At 35.5% G+C, this 19,160-nt stretch overlaps 1 protein-coding gene across 1 annotated transcript; it reads right to left on the bottom strand.

The window, feature by feature from the left end:
- Positions 1-3,320: 3,320 nt before the first annotated feature.
- On the bottom strand, positions 3,321-6,092 carry LOC109218769 (glyceraldehyde-3-phosphate dehydrogenase, cytosolic). Its single transcript, XM_019383154.1, has 10 exons — positions 5,972-6,092; positions 5,786-5,886; positions 5,571-5,686; positions 5,380-5,479; positions 4,746-4,953; positions 4,559-4,656; positions 4,021-4,163; positions 3,853-3,936; positions 3,681-3,770; positions 3,321-3,590 (listed from the first exon to the last, which is right to left on the bottom strand). The coding sequence occupies exons 1-10, from the start codon at positions 6,006-6,008 to the stop codon at positions 3,545-3,547; spliced, it is 1,023 nt and encodes a 340-aa protein (XP_019238699.1). The 5' UTR covers positions 6,009-6,092; the 3' UTR covers positions 3,321-3,544.
- Between the last annotated feature and the right edge of the window lie 13,068 nt (positions 6,093-19,160).

The following is a 19,160-nucleotide window of genomic DNA, read 5'->3' as shown; positions in this document are numbered from 1 at the left end:
AAAACATAATATAGAGATCTCTTCATTCATATTTTTAGGTACCTGAACCTCTCCTGAGATTTTATGAAATGTTATGTCATGTGATTTCTAAATCATTTTTCTCCATATTATGATCATTTGATCTATCTTCTTTATCAAGAATTTTATTTAAAATCGATTTTTCTATACGCATTAAGCGTACCATAGATTTTGTTCTTATAGGACTTATTCTGATAGAAATATTTGCAGTGAGAATATAGTTACTTTCTTTGGGTCAGCAAATGCTTCTGGCGTGCTTGACATATATTGCATATGAATTATCTTTTTTGAACACCAACTTCATATAATTTTATTCGAGGATCTAGATGTATAAATGATAATTCATTCCACGTAACTTTTTCTCAACTGTTTATCTTATCTACCCCTCATGTTAGAAAAACTAACTTGCTTCCTCAACTTTGAAAACATACCTTTGTGTATTATGTAGTTAATCAAAATACACACATCAATAATAATAAGATGAAATTATTCGGTCCAGGCCCTAAACCACTTATGAGGGGGGAATATAATATACTTTTGCTATAACGTATATCAAACTTATATAGAAAACTTTATTCTCATAAGCAATAGTTTAGTTATTAAGTACAGGCACACAATAAATCATTTTGCTTACCCATCTATGATCTAAACCAACTTATCAAGATGAACTGTCTCGATTAGAAAATCTAAAAATTATGCTCTAAATTAAATTATTGAGCAAGTTACCTTTCAAACACATGTTGCTAGTTAATAATAATCGCGTATGTAACCATCTCATAGATGCATCTTATGTGGTATACATGACAGGTGAATGGACCCAAATTAACCTTTGATATTTTCAGCATTCATGGGATTCAATCCCAATTTTAATTGGTTTATTAATTCACATTAATATTTACCAATGTGAATTCTCTTTTTACACATCATACTTAAATTGACATGGCTAAACCAATTATGCCAATTGAATGAATTATCAATATTGATAAACTTCAGGTTTACACCATGTCACGTGCAATTATCAATAAACTCCAAGTTTATTATGATATGAGTTTTTAAATCAATAAACTTCTACTTTACTGTGGCATTCTTTTATTTATGTAGTACAAACTGGATAATAAAGCGGGTAAGTTTTCACATACATATTACCCCGCTACAAGTTATAGTAGCAGAAGATGTTAAATCTTTCCTTTATTTGTAGTCTCAATATAAGCAATCCCTTTCACGAATACTTTAAAAACTCAATAAGTTTCTTTGGGACTTACTACGACACAATTAGTTAATTCGTAATCAATTTTATTCTTCCAAAATTGTAATAATTGGTTCTTCCAGAGCTCTCAATTAATTTTGTATTACCACATATTCACCGATATCTATATAGTGAATATTTTTTCAAGAAGAAAATTATATCATTATGGTCATGGTCAAAATTATATGCAATCTCTGTTTCTTCCATTATAGTTGTCTTTTAATGATCAATTGCCAAAATATTTTGGCGTCAATAGGTATGTGACCAATGATCATCCATGTCATAATAATGAAATTATTTTCTTATTTCATCTCAATCCTATTTCTAGAGGTGATTGTGGTATATTCATTACCACTAGCATGCTCATATTCTTCCAAGAATGAATATGTATTCATAAATCACATGTTGTCAGATTCACATCATGAATGAACCATAATCATCTATATATGCTTTACAAAATTTCATGTCAAACCGACGACAAACATTATTTTCACAAAGTGAAAGATTATTTTGAGAATCCTTATTGTTCTCATTACCACAATGATGACGATTATAATTTGGTGTATTGCCATGTCCACATTCATTTGATACTTTCACGGTAATAATTTTGTCTTCTTTGAGACTTATCATATGTTGCTACCACATTCTCTCAAGGGAACTAGAATGAAGCAAATTCAATGGGACGAATTTTCACTTCTTGTGCTCGTAATCATACATGAATTTGATCATGGCAAGACATAGAATCTTTTACCACTTCGGGTGGTTATAATTTCTTACAAACTCTACTAGAATTATAATCAAAATTTATTATCTTTACTTGTATTTAAAATTAAATTATAGAATTTTAAAGAAAATGGGTAAAATACTTACCTTAAATCCAGAATTTATTCCTGAAATAATTTCATGGAACAATTGAAAATCATTATGCTCAATATTATGTACAAGTTGAGCATCATGCCCGTATCCCAAAGCCTGGTGACCAAAGTAGGTGTCTTGTATAGGAATATCAATGCATTCACGCAAGAGCCTCACATAAATTCTTGTATCTTGTCTCCACGGATGGTTTACTTTCTCAAACACCAGACAACTAATTAATAGTAGACTCAATTGTTTAGAGTCTCTTGTTAATAACGTATTATGAAACAATAAAAGAAAAAGTTGAGTATTGCAGAAAAAGTAAAGAGAAAATTCTTATTGATTTAGGATCATATACAATAAAATAGAACCCTCTATTTATAAAGGAAAAGTAACTTAGCCACAAAATAACAAATCTTGAATTGCTTAATCACTTTGAACAATTCAAAGTTTTTCTCCCGAATTTAATTATCCCAAAATTAATTATCCCGAAATTGCTAACCCCGATTCAAAAATCTCAACCAAACACGGAATAAAATAATCTACATCTAATCCCAAAATAATCGGACACTTATTGTGAATCGGAGGGAGTAACCCATTAGGGGTCATTTTGTTGGAAACAAATTATCCTAAAATTTATTATTCTATGGTTACTTATCCCGAGATTAATACTATAATCCATGATTAACTAATTCCAAGATTAATTATTCCACAATTTTATTCTAACTAAACATGAAATAAATTCATTCCAAATTTAATCCCGATTAATTATTCCTTATCTCTCACACCAAACAAACCCTTAGTGCTCCCATTTCAGTTTTGCACATACTCAGACTACTGGAAAAAACGAGTTGCATGAGTGAAAGCTAAAATGAAAAACTGCTGAGAAGAAAATCTTATATCACGTAATAAAAAAACACAGCTCCCGACTGAAACTCTGAAGTGCTAATTTTATGAAGCTCAACACCGAAAGACAAATGCTGAGAAAAATATTACTAGTACTAATACATCACCTCTTTAATACTTTTGAGAGAGCTTGCCTATTAGAAAATCCACCTCCTTAATACTTTTGACAGCTTGAGACAATAAGAAACTTTAATGCATTCGATGCATTATTAAATGTAATCTTCAACAGGAATAGCAGAAACATAGGTAGTGTAATCTTCAATCATTTAAGCTAAACAAAGACATAAACCAAGGATAACAAAAACCAAGAAACGGAAACAAACTTGTATTGGGAAATAGTAAAATTTCATTCATGACAATTCAAACGAAAAAAGCCCAATATTCCTCAAAGATAACACAGTTCCTCTCTGGTTATTCCCTTACAATTAAGCAAGAAGACCACTCCCGGCCATAAAAAACTAATACCCCTATTATGATTCAATCAAAAACTAAAGAGGCCATTGCACCAGCATCAAATCCTTAAGCAACAGAAGCCATATGGCAGATCAAATCAATCACACGAGAGCTGCAGAGTCAAGAAACAAATTGTGTTATAAAAAGAATTCATTGGTGGTGTAAAGATGAGCAAAGAGAAGACCAAGGCAAAGAACATTACCTGTAACCCCATTCATTGTCATACCACGACACAAGTTTCACAAAGTTCTTGCTCAAGGCAATTCCAGCCTTGGCATCGAAAATGCTTGACCTGCACCCAATAATTTCACATTAAACAAATGCACTTCAATTATTAAGGTACCTCTTTTGAGTAAATTGAACCAAGTATATACCTGCTGTCACCAACAAAGTCTGTGGAAACCACATCATCTTCGGTGTATCCCAAGATGCCCTTCAACTTACCCTCTGATTCCTCCCTATGAATCCAAGACCATGGAACAAGTTAGTGTAGTTGCACAAGGGGCCAATAAAACAACACAAGTGATCAAACAGAAACTTACTTGATTGCAGCTTTGATGTCATCATAAGAGGCCTCTTTCTCTAGTCTTACAGTAAGGTCCACAACAGAAACATCAACAGTTGGAACTCTGAAGGCCATTCCAGTCAATTTTCCATTAAGAGCTGGGAGCACTTTTCCAACAGCCTACATTATGATGAATGCAACTTGATCAAACTGAAAATCTATCAGGTGCAATAACCCTCAAAGTATAACGAAAATAAACCAAGACAATAATCGAAACTTCTCATTAATAGCTTGCTCACTTTGTCATAGTTCCATGTTATGTTTCATAGATTGGATTTGCTTTCGAATGCTTAACAGACTAATAAACCGACTCTAGAGATGAATATTTGCAACTAAAATTTAAGAAGTAATCATAAACTTTGTATCTCTGTAATTGCTGAAAGATTGATTTGCCTACTGGGGTATCATTTCTTAACATTCTTTTCTAGTTTATATGGTATTCTATAGCATAGATGCAACAAACATGGAACAGACGGTAACTATAAGCAAAGACACCAAAATCCAATAATAATTACCTTGGCAGCACCAGTGCTGCTAGGAATGATGTTGAATGAAGCAGCTCTTCCACCTCTCCAGTCCTTCATGGATGGACCATCAACAGTCTTCTGAGTGGCTGAGTGACAAGACCATTGCATCGCATCAGAACTATATATAACAGCTCATCCCAGATGGACAATTTAAAGTAACTAGGAATATACTAACCAGTAAGGGAGTGGACAGTAGTCATGAGACCCTCCACAATGCCAAACCTATCGTTGATGACCTTAGCCAAAGGTGCAAGGCAGTTGGTAGTGCAACTAGCATTGGAGACAATGTCATATTCTGGCTTGTATTCCTTCTCGTTGACACCCACAACAAACATGGGGGCATCCTTGCTAGGAGCAGAGATCACAACCTTCTTGGCACCACCCTGTGCAAACACAGATACCCCGATGTCAATTATTATTTGGTTAAATGTATACATAGATAGATAAGTCATACATCAGGGATATTGCTAAATTATTTACACAAACAATCAAGTTAGTTATAAGGTAAGAGAGCAGATAAATCTCTATAATGTAAATCTCTATAATTAGATGATAAACTTTTAATGTGACAGTTTAATGTATGTAACTTGGATCCCAATTTTATAATAGTACATGCAGGAATTTGCTTCGTTTTCTCCGCAAAACTAGATCCAACACAAGAAACAAGATCTAATAACAATGAAATTAAATATACTAGTGGCTTTAGCTGTGAGTTAATGCATGATAGATCAAATCTAAACAGCAGAAATGCAGTTGGAAAAATCAATCAAACCAAAAAAAAAGACATAAAGAAAGCAGATAAACCAAACCTTCAAGTGAGCAGCAGCCTTGTCCTTGTCAGTGAAGACACCAGTGGATTCCACAACGAAATCAGCACCAGCTTCAGCCCATGGAATTTCTTCAGGGTTCCTTTAACAATAACATAAGAACACCAGATATTAGTCAATTTCTTCAGCACCATTAACTAAAACCAAAAACAAACATAAATCTAGATCAGTACCTAATTCCAAAGACTCTGACGGACTTCTCACCAAAAAGAAGGGTCTTTTCATCCTTGACTTTAAGCTCATGGTGTTTCCATTGTCCATGAACTGAATCATACTTAAACATGTATGTCTGCACCAATCACAGAGATCCACGTCAGAATCCTCCCAGATCTATGCATATAGTACAAAAATCATGTAAACACTAAAGGGATCTAACAACAAACTTTACCATGTAATCAGTAGAGATAAATGGGTCGTTCACTGCAACTAGTTCAACATCATCTCTCTGCAGAGCAACTCTAGCCACCAAACGACCAATCCTTCCAAATCCTGTTTCAAATAAAATCAGAAAATGAAAATCAGAACCAAAACAAACATGGCCAGATCTATACAGAAGAATCAAAAGGGTGTTTACCATTAATTCCGATCTTGATCTTCTTGTCAGATGCCATGGCTTAGGGGGAGAAAAAAGGGGCTTACAGAAATGTAGGAGAGAAAATTGCTTAGTGAAAAGAATAGTAGTGAATGTAGCAAAAAGTGTAGGGTTGCAGTCTGAAATATAAAGGGGTGAGAGAAGGAGAGGCACGTGAGGGGTGTCACGTGACTACTGCTTTGTCTTGGTGAAAAAGAAAGAAGAAGCCGAGTCAGCAAGCATGGTTTGAACCGTCGGAAACTTCTAGAATGAGTTGTAGTTTCAAACCTGGAACAGCCGGTTGATTTGGAATTTTTGGAAAGGGATTTTATCCTTCCTATACCATATATGAAACCTTATTATCAAATATATACATAATTTGTTAATTACCCGCCCAGTCCACACTTTAACTACAATTTATATACCAATCCATAATTAGGCAGATTATGCCATTTAAAACGCGCGAAAAAAAAAGGCACAAAATCTGCGTTTGATTCTTTCTACATTAAATTCGAAATTTGAAACGGAAAGAGATCTGATTGCTGTGTAATTCTCTCTTTCACTACAATTCAAAAACAACGCAGAGCTTCAGAAGCTTCAACAACACAATACATATTGTAGAATTCAAAATTGTTCTTCATCGTCCTCGGTACTCAAATTGTCGAACCTATATCTGTTCTTCATCTTTTTTCTCTCAACTACACGAAATCATGTCAAAAATCTCAATAATGCTAAAATTGAATGGGAATTGGGATAACTATGGCAGATTTAGAGATTTTGAAGTTGATGCCATTGTGGTAGATGAGAATGAAGGTTTGTGTAGTTCGAAAATGCTTAGAATTTTAGTTTTATGATATTATCTACAAATTTACTACATATATCTACAATTTGACTACAAGTTCTTTATTTGGTGCAGGAAAAAAATATTTTAATATACAATGTCTCCAGATTTTAGATAAATTGTAGGCAAATTGTAGTTTACTTGTAGTTTGTAGTTAATTTGTAGATAAATTGTAGATATATTGTAGATACTATATGATCACGCCCAACTATGCCTTATAAAAAGGACAATGCGGTCGTTGCAAATATAATCCGGTTTACAAGTCCGGAGTCGAATCCCACAGAGAACGAAGGTTTAGCTACAGTTGTTCACTATCACCAAGAAGACAAGCTTGAACAATTCCTAACTTATAGATATTAAGATTCTTATGTTTAACTAATTAACTAACAAATTAAAATAGTAAATTAACAACTAAAGATACTGAGGGTTAGAGAAAAGATTAAGGAGGTCTAGAGTTATGATTTCCCCTATTGTCGGAATCCTTCCCGCTATGTCTTCTATAATTTCGCCTAAGTATTCTCTACCGATCATGAGCACTCTTATTACCGTAAATCTCTCTCGAGTAATTACGACAATTTACTAGACGCGCTCTCCCGAGCTACGCTAGCTGGCTTTTAATACAGCTCACTTCAGATCGCACCCAAGGCTTCGTTATCCCTAATCCCGCCTTTAAACCCTCGGTTATTGATCCCTCATATACTTTGGGAGTGGTGTTGTTCAACAATTACCTAAATATGCACTCTCTCCCGAGTTATGCATACTAAATAGGCACAGCTAATTGAGAGCTCTTCAACCAACCACAATATAAACGTAGTTGAACAAATAGAGAAAAGCTATGGCTCAATTATATAAAAACATAACAAGAATTTATCCTACAAAAGGTTCTATCAAAACTCTAGATAACAAATTAGCTATTCATAATAGTATGTAAAACTACAATACTAAAAGTCATAACCAACAATGAAAAATAGGAAGAGGAAGGAAAAACTCGTAGAAGAATTCTCCGCCTTGCTCCCAATGTGTTCTTGCCTCCAAGGGTGTTGTCTAACCCTAAAGTAGTGTCTCTCCGCCTCCTTAGGTCTAATTTGTGTCCAAAATATGTCCCCTTCTTGTTCTAGGCCGGCCTTCTTTGTTTTATATAGGGTTTAGGACTTAAAATCCCATGTTTTACACTTTAGCCCCTGAAATTTACGCTTCCCACCGCGGTTTCACCGCGATCGCGGTGGAACCGCGGCCAAACGCCCTCGCGGATTCTTCATTCTTCAGAAACTGCCTTCCACCGCGGTTCTGCCGCGGTCGCGGCAAAACCGCGGTTTTTCGCCCTGTTCCGTTCGAAATTTGGGAAAACGTAAAACATGAAAGTTGTAGCCCTTTGAGTTAGCTTTCCAACCATATATTGTGGAGCCCAAATGGAGTTCTGAGCAAAAAGTTATGTCTATTTTACTAGACAGTGCGCAATATGCCTCCTCAAGTCTTCGTTCGTACTTAATTATCAAATTTGACCCCCGAACACGATCCCGGCTTAATTCCTTGAGCTTTTACTCAGACTTCAAAGCTTCAAATCACTTAAATTCATTCCATAACATCTATATAGCTCGGAATCACACCTACAAGGCATAAAACACACAATTAGTGCAAAACACTAGCGATTAAAGCGCAAACTCAATTAAAGTGCAGTAAATTCGAGTGTAATAAGCGACTAAAATATGCAATTATAGCCTATCATCAACACCCCACACTTAAACCATTGCTCGTCCTCGAGCAATCAAACTACACTTTTTTTATAGACACGACCTTTTTAAACAATTCTCCTAACTCATCACACCAAGAGTATTTAAAATAGACTAAGCACAAAAGCGTAACATCTTCACCTCAAGATTTGACTCACAAGTACCACACGTTATTCACAACTCACCCACTTACTCTAATATAGAGGTCACTGACATTACCTTTCCTTCATGAATCAAGTGCCCTCACACAACAAAAGAGAGTAGTTCCACACAATAAAATTTAAGAACACTTAGGAACTCAAGATAGAAAGAATTCACTCACTCTCAGAAATAACATTCATATGCCACAAAAGATGCACCATAAGCTTGCCCGTAGTGTACTACTCCACTAATCGAGCTCATTCAATCTTGGATCAATTAGGACTTTAATTGGTTGTAATGTAGGCTACGGGACGGGTAGGATACATTTAGATATAAGAGTGACTACACCTCCCTAAGCACTTTAATACATATACTTTAACATTCAAACCCCATACTTATGTCAAACCAAAACTCCACCTTCACATCAATGTATATTACCCCATTCTTCTTTAAGCACAGTTACGTCAAGAGCCACCACTTATCAAGATTTTTTTTTTCACAACAATCCAACTATTTTGTTTTCAATTCAAGTGGCTCTTCCTTTTTCAAAACAGTGCACCTTTCTCCTTATTCAATTAGTTTCACTCAAAAGCCAAACCAACCACCCCACACTTTAACTTTTATAAAGTTCATAAACAATTCAAGTGCTCATGAGATGTTTCAGTGGTTCAAATAGATGGCTAATTCGAACAAATGGGTAAGGCTTGTAATGTGGTTGCCAAAGAAACAGGATTACAGGCTCGAAGGGGTTAACTACAATACATAATAATTAGGCGGGTAAAATATACATATCTGGCTCAACAAGAAAATGCCTATATCACTTCCAAGACTGAATAAAACTACTATTTCGCTTTGCAAACACACGGGGCAAGTTCTAGGCATCAAATGCAATGCACAGAATAACACAAAACCTTACACACGCATGGCACATAACTCACTCAGGATTGGATTCATCAAGACACCCTAGTCAGAGCAGTTAAGAAATTTAAAATCAATCAAATTAGGTACTTATACAAGAGTCAAAAACTAGAGCCTAAGCGTCACAGCCAAAGGTTTACTCACTATTTCAAGGCATAACAAAGTCAAGAGATATTGCTTCATTTCAAAACAAAACACAAAATGGCTCCTATTCCCAAAAAAAAAACTAACTACACCCGGTTCAAATAAAAACCCTTGGAAAAGAACCGTGGTTTAAGAAAAACCAAGGGTAATTGTTACAACTACCTAACAAAATAAAAAAATCTTTTTGGTATTTTCTTTAGACTTACTTCCCTCAAGAGAAACTGTCTAGAAGATCCGTCATCAGGAAAAAGTCCAATCTTTTTAAAAAAGAACACAGCTAAAGTAGCATGAAAAATCACCCAGCAATCTCCTCACCCCACACTTAAAATTGTGCATTTTCCCCAATGCAACCCATTACATTACAAGAGGGTAAAAGAAACTCCCTGTAGGCCAAAGGCCGAAGCACTAGCAGTTCATGGGGTACTCAGACTTCTCCCAAGCTTGGTCCTTCATGTGGGTACCTTCACACTTAGTTCCAACCATTTGGTTTGCTGATGCATCCTTCCAATACCTTTGCTTTCCATGCTCCTAGAAAATAAAAAAAAAATTGACACTACAAAAAATAATACAATTAAAAAAAATAAAAATAAAAAATAAATAAAAGAAAGCAATAAAGTTGGGTTGCCTCCCAACAAGCGCTTGATTTACGATGCGGCACGACGTGAGTCCTTCTCTGCCTCCACTTTGAAACTTTATGAAATCGGACCCCAAGTTTTTGATTCTGCCTATGATCCATCTCCTGAGGTGGTTGAACGAATACCGACTGCCAATAAAACTGATGTAGTATTCTGCAACTTCTTGCTTTATATTGAGTGTTAATACCGACCTTGGCAGAAAGGATAATCGAATGTAAGCACTTGTTCTCATTCCTTGAATCTCAAAATGGCAATCGGACCGACTCTATTTATTCCATGATCATTCATCTAAAACAAATGTGGAATAAAGCTTGGAGTGAGACCATCCTCTCAACTACATGAACATTCGGGACACTCTACATTCTCACACTAATCGACAAAAGAGTCACAATACGTACCTCAATCCTGGTTCCTGTATCCTCTTCTACAAACATCGACAATCCTCAAAATCTAGTGCGATTTGATTGTTGGTGTTCTATCTCTAGCATCTCCCTTGCTCATCAATTTCTGTAATCTAATTTCACCTCTTACTGATACTATTCCATAATATTGGCTGTTTGGATTAAAAACTTCAAACCAGTTGGACTCAGTAACTTTCAAGTTTGTGAATAGTTTCCTCCTGCCTGCTGCGCGCGATTGGAGTAATTTAACTTGTTGTTCCAAAAAATCAACTTAACATATCTCGATGGCTTCGTTTAGTCAAGCTTCCTAAAGGTCTTGTTCCTATAACTTCACCAGAAAAAGAAGAACCATCAAAGTAGGGGTTGGGGGAAGAGTAAGAAATAAAAGCACAACGCTGAAAGTGACCATCTTGTACCAGCCACACATATCACACACATTCCACACATAAGATTGAGTGGTGCAAAAACTCGCTCTCAGGATATTTGATACATTCCCTAGTGGTTTCCTTCACAATATGCATAAGGAGATCAAAAGTAGAATTACCAACAACAAAAATTCTCATAATTTCATGATGTCATGTTTTCTCAATAAACAAATACAACTAAAATTAAAAAAAAAATAAAATAAAAAAAAATCAAAATAATAAAATAAAAGTTCAAACTTGAACCTACAATATGACACCTACAGCTACACCGTTAGTTTCCCCGGCAACGGCCGCAAAATTTGATCACGCCCACTAATGCTTATAAAAGGACAATGCGGTCGTTGCTAATATAATGCCGTTTACAAGTCCGAGTCAATCCCACAGAGAACGAAGTTTAGCTTTACAATTCACCTATCACCAAGAAGACCAAGGCTTGACCAATTGCCTTTAACTTATTAGATAAATTCCTAACCTATAGATATTAAGATTCTTGTGTTTAACTAATTAACTAATAAATTAAAATAGTAAATTAACAACTAACGATACTGAGGGTTAGAGAAAAGATTAAGGAGGTCTAGAGTTATGATTTCCCCTATTGTCGGAATCCTTCCCGCTATGTCTTCTATAATTTCGCCTAAGTATTCTCTACCGATCATGAGCACTCTTATTACCGTAAATCTCTCCCGAGTAATTACGACAATTTACTAGACGCACTCTCCCGAGCTACGCTAGCTGGCTTTTAATACAACTCACTTCAGATCGCACCCAAGGCTTCGTTATCCCTAATCCCGCCTTTAAACCCTCGGTTATTGATCCCTCATATACTTTGGGAGTGGTGTTGTTCAACAATTACCTAAATATGCACTCTCTCCCGAGTTATGCATACTAAATAGGCACAGCTAATTGAGAGCTCTTCAACCAACCACAATATAAACGTAGTTGAACAAATAGAGAAAAGCTATGGCTCAATTATATAAAAACATAACAAGAATTTATCCTACAAAAGGTTCTATCAAAACTCTAGATAACAAATTAGCTATTCATAATAGTATGTAAAACTACAATACTAAAAGTCATAACCAACAATGAAAAATAGGAAGAGGAAGGAAAAACTCGTAGAAGAATTCTCCGCCTTGCTCCCAATGTGTTCTTGCCTCCAAGGGTGTTGTCTAACCCTAAAGTAGTGTCTCTCCGCCTCCTTAGGTCTAATTTGTGTCCAAAATATGTCCCCTTCTTGTTCTAGGCCGGCCTCCTTTGTTTTATATAGGGTTTAGGACTTAAAAATCCCATGTTTTACACTTTAGCCCCTGAAATTTATGCTTCCCACCGCGGTTTCACCGCGATCGCGGTGGAACCGCGGCCAAACGCCCTCGCGGATTCTTCATTCTTCAGAAACTGCCTTCCACCGCGGTTCTGCCGCGGTCGCGGTAAAACCGCGGTTTTTCACCCTGTTCCGTTTGGAATTTGGGAAAACGTAAAACATGAAAGTTGTAGCCCTTTGAGTTAGCTTTCCAACCATATATTGTAGAGCCCAAATGGAGTTCTGAGCAAAAAGTTATGTCTATTTTACTAGACAGTGCGCAATATGCCTCCTCAAGTCTTCGTTCGTACTTAATTATCAAATTTGACCCCCGAACACGATCCCGGCTTAATTCCTTGAGCTTTTACTCAGACTTCAAAGCTTAAAATCACTTAAATTCATTCCATAACATCTATATAGCTCGGAATCACACCTACAAGGCATAAAACACATAATTAGTGCAAAACACTAGCGATTAAAGCGCAAACTCAATTAAAGTGCAGTAAATTCGAGTGTAATAAGCGACTAAAATATGCAATTATAGCCTATCATCACTATATTTTTAATATTGTAAATTTTTTTTCTTTGTGTTTGTTCTGAAAATGTAGGTGGGGGCTTCAACAGATCATATACATACTGTGTTGGATGGTGTGAAGCGGTACATTGTGTGTCTAGAAAACAAGAAATGTAGTTGTGGCCAATTCCAACTTGAAGAACTTCCATGTGTAAATTGTTTCCAGATTGTAGTTATAATGTAGGTTAAATGTAGTTAATTTATAGTTTTTGTAAAATTTTGTAGATAATTTGCAGATTAATTGTGAATAACACATTTCTACGATTGGAGTATTTATTTTTTATTTTTTGTTGTGTAATTTATATTCAACTGACAGTTATATACAAATATTACATAGAACTTGGAGGTAAACATCTAAAAATTACCTACAGTTTAAGTACCTAATATAAGAATAACTACAGTGAATGTACAAATTACCTACAGTTTAAGTACCTAATATAAGAATAACTACAATTTACCTACAGTTACAGGGCAAACAGGAAAACACATCATCTACAATCATGTCTACATTTTAGACTACAATTAATCGTGGAATGTTCTACATAAACTACAAACTAACTACAATTACACTACAAACAGTAAATCTAGGTGAGGGCTTCAACAGATCATATCCATTACACTAAATCTACAATTATACTACAATTACACTGCAATTACACTACAAATACACGACAAACAGTAAATCTAGGTGAGGGCTTCAATAGTCAGTATTTCTAAGTCGTTTGGAGAAGTTGTCGGCAGCTTTTCATATTAGTCTCTTTACCAATAAATTTCTCATTTTTGACTTTTCCAGAAGAATGAATTTTGTTTGGTGCCCAAAAACAATTGTTGCAGAGGTAATTGGCACGACATTCAAATATAATGAGATTTCGCTGGCTAATGCATCTCAAGGACATCTTTCGTTGATTGATCTTGCAATCGTGGATGAAGAACAAGAAAGAATGTGGGGTATGAGTAAAAACGTGGGTGAGGGTGTGAGGGGTAAGGAGAGAGAAACGTGAGATATATGAATACCTTTAATTAAGGAGTAAAAACTGCCCATTAATTAGATATGGATACCTTTAATTAAGGAGTAAAAACAGCCCATTAATTAGACCCTTAATTAAGCATGGTATAGGATTGGTAATTTGGTATACTAAATGTAATTTAATCAAATCTTAAACATGTAAGGTAAAAAGGTTTCCTATGTGGTATAGGAATGTAAAAATTCCTTTTGGAAATCTATGGTAATTTTCTTAAGAGCCCACGGTAATTATTATTGTCCCACAGATTTACTGTCCAAAATGTAAGAAAGAAAACAATATTTTACACCATTTATTTTATCAATTCGAGTATAGTTTTTGGTTCTACATAAAATTTACCTGTTGAAGAACTAATGTAAGAATAGTAGGAATAATACTTTTAATATTAAAAGTAATTAAAAAATGTAGCATTAAAGAGTTTGGCAGTGGTCAATGAAGTCTAAGAATAAAAATCACGAGAGTTCAGACCTTAATTACAGCATACATAAAAATTTACATGATATTTTTGCAATGTGCATTAGTTTTGGGGAGCAAAGCGGTTCAATGCTTGTAAATGGTGGGAAGGTAATAAATATATGGACAAAATTGAATAGTTGAAATATGCACAAAACAAACTAAATTGAGCCACGATTTAAAAATAAATATTTTAAAATATATAGACAAATTATATTCAAAAGAAAATAGTTATTTGTCTATGTACATAATAAATGCCATTCTTTTTTTAGAACAAATAAAAGGAGGTAATAAAAGGGAAAGAGCTCAAATATGTCTTTGAACTTAACGAAATGAACTATCTATGCCACTCATTAATAGTTGGACATAAACATATTATCTATGTTATCACTTTGGGCCATATGCTATTACCAGCTAACGAAACCATTACTACCAAATTTTGACACGTGACATTATATAAATCCTTTATTATTTACCAGCACCCATCCACTCTCACGGTCTCACCCCTTTCGTTAAGTTAAGTGGTATGTTTGAGTAATTTCCCTATTCCTTATAATACATAACTCTCTTGAGTAACAAAACTAACTTGTTATTTTTTCGTTTATCATTTGATGCACGAATATTCTAGAATCATATTCCTATATAAACCTCCATCTTTTCTATTTATTTTTTGTAATAAACTTATAATCTTATCTACAAGGGGACAAATTTATCCTTTATACTATAACAAAATTATTTTACATGAAAAAATATACTCTCTTATTGTAATGATCCGGCAGGTCATTTTGAGTGTTGTAGCCCCGTTCTTCCATTTACTGTTTATTCTATGCTCAATTGTTGTTATGTGACTTGTCGGGATAGTTGGTTTGGGTCCGGGGATGTTTCAAATGAGTTGAGACACTTAGTCTCAAGGTTGGAAGCTTAAGTTGAAAAGGTTGACCGGATGTTAATTTATGTGTAAATGGCTCCGAAATAGAGTTTTGATGATTCCGGTAACTCCATAGGTGGTTTTAGACCTATGAGAATGTCCGGATAGTGATTCGGAGGTACGTACTGGAATTTGGCTTGAAATGGCAAAAGTTGGAAAATTAGAAGTTTTGGAAATTCAGAAGTTTGACCGAGAGTTGACTTTGTGGCTACCGGGCTCGGATTTTGGTTGCAGAAGTCGGAATAGGTCTGTTGTGTCATTTATGACCTGTGTGCAAAATTTATGGTCAATCGAACGTGATTTGATAGGTTTTGGTATCGATTGTAGAAGTTGGAATTTCTTAATTTTCGTTAGGCTTGAATTGAGGTGTGATCCGTATTTTTGATGTTGTTTGATGTAATTTGAGGCCTCGACTAAGTTCGTATCATGATTTAAGACGTGTTGGTATAATTGATTAAGGTCCTGAGGGCCTCGGGTGGATTTCAGATGGAAAAGAATAAAAGTGAAGTAAAGACTTTGCAGTAGCTAGAAAGCAGAGAAATAATTTTGTATTGCCTTGGTATGCGTGTTACAATGTATCCTATTGAAATAAAAGTTTTTCCTTTATATAGTAGGAGAGTTTCATCCCTAGTACAAGCCTAAAAAAGGTAAAAATCTTCCTTTCTCGTTAATCACTAATCTGTTACAGACATCGGGCGAGATATGCGCTGTGATATCCGGTTGGATGCGGATATCACGGCCCTCCGTTAGTCGTATGCAACCTTTCGTGCACTTCTCAAAGTCTCAGAACCTCTCCCGGGTCCGGGGGTGCGTCGTTTTATCAAATCGATGGCAAGTATTTTGTTCGAGCCTTGGTACAAGAAGTTCTTAGTCCCGATTCCGATCCCATATAATCATATCCTTGTTTTGTTTGATCCTCCGAAAAATTGGGATATATATTATCCTCGATTTCACCCGTATACAGGCAGATTCATTATAACATTAGAGATAAGTTTTATATAAGAAAGAAAAAAAAAAAGGACTTAAAAGAGAGTTTACCAAATATAAGATGTAAGTTGGGTATAAAAAGTTCATACGGGTGTATGAAATTTGAGATGTTACAGTGGTATTGAGACGTGGTGGCGACGTGGAAAAGGACATACAATTTATTTTTTAAAAATGAGATTGGCTTAAAAAAGAGTACATTAATAAGGTGTAGAAAGGTATGTATGAATGTGCGAATTAAATGTATGTATGTATTTTCATGTTAAATCTGAGGTGTTACAACAATTTAGACGTAGTGATAACTTGAAAAATAGCTCAAACATACCAATGAACTTAACAAAATGGCTAAACATATTACTGAACTTGACGAAATGGCTCAAATATACCACTCGTGAAAAGGGGTGAGAGGGAATGGGGCTGGTAAGTAATGAAAGCTTTATATAATGCCACGTGGCAAAATATGGTAGTAGGATTGCGTTAGTGGGTAATGACATATATGGCCTAAATAATAATATCGATGGCATATTCGTGTACAAATATTAACGAGTGGCATAAATATATAAAACATTTCATTATTAAGTTCGATATTATATTTATCGAATTGAATTTACGATGCATAAAAGGATGCTGGACTCGAACTTATGACAATTTGTCCCGAATTATTGTTTGACCAAAAAGTATTAAGCTTTTTGTTAAACTAATTGATAAGAAAATAGAGGGTAAATCCTAGCTGAGGATAATTAACTCTAGTCAAAGTGTGTAAAATAGGAGAACAAGATATAGTCAAGCTCATGAACTTTTAATACTTATAAAAGATATCAAATGTAAATGACATGCTTACATTCATGATGTACCGTTCCTTAATGCAAGAATAAAGGTGGAAAAGAGGGAATGGCATTAATAGTTGCGGGATCTATCTTTGTTATCCCAAGAAAGATGATTACAAAGATTTGCCGCCTAAATCCGCAACTTCTCTTGTTTTTCTCTTGTCGCATTCTCTGGTTCTTCTGCCTCTTTCTTTTTTCTCGGAGAGCCCCCCTTTCTTATTATCTTCCCCCTATATATATACTAAGTATTCCCTTTTATCCAACGGTTTTTAGCCAGAGTGCCTGTTGGCCCAAGATCAGTTGAAGTTTTGAAGAATGACAAACGAACTCAGTGAAGGACCAGGTTCATCTAAGGAGACACAGTGTTATGGCCCATACACATGAGATGCACGTGAAGAAGATAAGTCCTTGAGATCAAGCAGCAATATCTTGAGAATATCTTCTGAACTGATCGAAAAGATTGCATATAGGATAAGGAGTTGAAGTCTCCTTATGAAAAGAGAATTACATCCGGATCAAGAATATGGATTAGGAGTTAGAGTTGTTCTTGGACTCGAATTGTCAAAGGATCCACAATTCGAGTTCTTATCAAACTCTGATTACTAACTCTATAAATATAACGATTGTTCTCTTTTACAGGTGATTGCACATAAGCAGAAGTTAAGCATATTTGAGAGCAAAAAGATCAAGTCTGATTTGCAAGCAACATATGCGAGATACAAGTGTGCACGTCTGAAGCTACATGAACTAAGATAGAAGAACCAGTTTCGTCATTGTGTTTATTCTAAGTCTAGTTCAATTGTAGTAGGTTTTCATATTGTACCTTTCAGCTTTCTTAAAAGTAATTGTAATAGGTATATTGAGTATTCAAGTTAGAGTTAACTTGAAAGTGTCGCAACAGTTGAGGCTGTGTGCTACACTGGGATTTTTTACAAAGAGTTTTGTAAATGCAGTTTTTGGCTCAGTGTTTTAGTGGAGTTTGGGAAAATCCTACTGTGTAGTAGGTCGTGGTTTTTTCACCTTTTGAGCCAGGTGTTTTCCACGTAAATATCTCTGTGCACTTTACTTTCAGCATTTATTATTCCGCAAACTGCTGTAGTTAAGAACATCTTAGAAGACAGTTCTTCAACGCGAAAATTAGGTACCACAAATCACCCCCCTCTTGTGTGGTATTGACGTTTATAACATCAATTGGTATCAGAGGGGTTATCCTTGAAGAGGTTAACACCTTAGGGAAAAGATCAACATGAGTGCAACCACCTGGGAACTGGGAAGGGCAATCCACTGCCAGGCCTCCTCTCTTCAATGGCCTCTATACTCCTGGTGGAAAAACAGAATGAGGACCATATAATGGGCGAAGACTATGAGCTTTGGGATATCATCACTGATGGTCCTTTAGCCACAACCAAGAAGAATGCTGAAGGAGTGGATTGTTCCAAAAGACAAAGAGTAAGATTGTACTGCTGAAGATCTAAGGAATGGGAGAAAAATGCAAAGCCAAGAAATGGTTAGTGCTGTGGACTTGGTCCTGATGAGTACAACAGGATTCAAAGGTTGTACTACTGCAAGGAGATTTGGGACACTTTACAAGTTGGCTCATGAAGAACCCTCAGAGTGAAGAGGTCAAGAGGAACACTGCTGTATTCTCAATATGAGAATTTTACTATGAAGGATGGAGAAACTATCCAGAAATGTATACCAGGTTCACTACACTGACAAATGAACTTGAGTCTCTTGGAAAGGATTATCCTGGAAGAGAACAAGGTGGAGAAGATTCTAACTAGAGTCTGCCAATCTCCCGGGAAAGCAAAATCACTGCATTCAGGAATCCAAGAAATGCTACTTTGAAGTTGGATGAAGCTGATTGGG

The sequence above is a fragment of the Nicotiana attenuata genome, unplaced genomic scaffold, assembly GCF_001879085.1.
Source record: "Nicotiana attenuata strain UT unplaced genomic scaffold, NIATTr2, whole genome shotgun sequence".
Classification (NCBI taxonomy): Eukaryota; Viridiplantae; Streptophyta; class Magnoliopsida; order Solanales; family Solanaceae; genus Nicotiana; species Nicotiana attenuata.
Note: the sequence above shows the minus strand (reverse complement) of the source record. Positions and strands in the feature narration are given on the sequence as shown.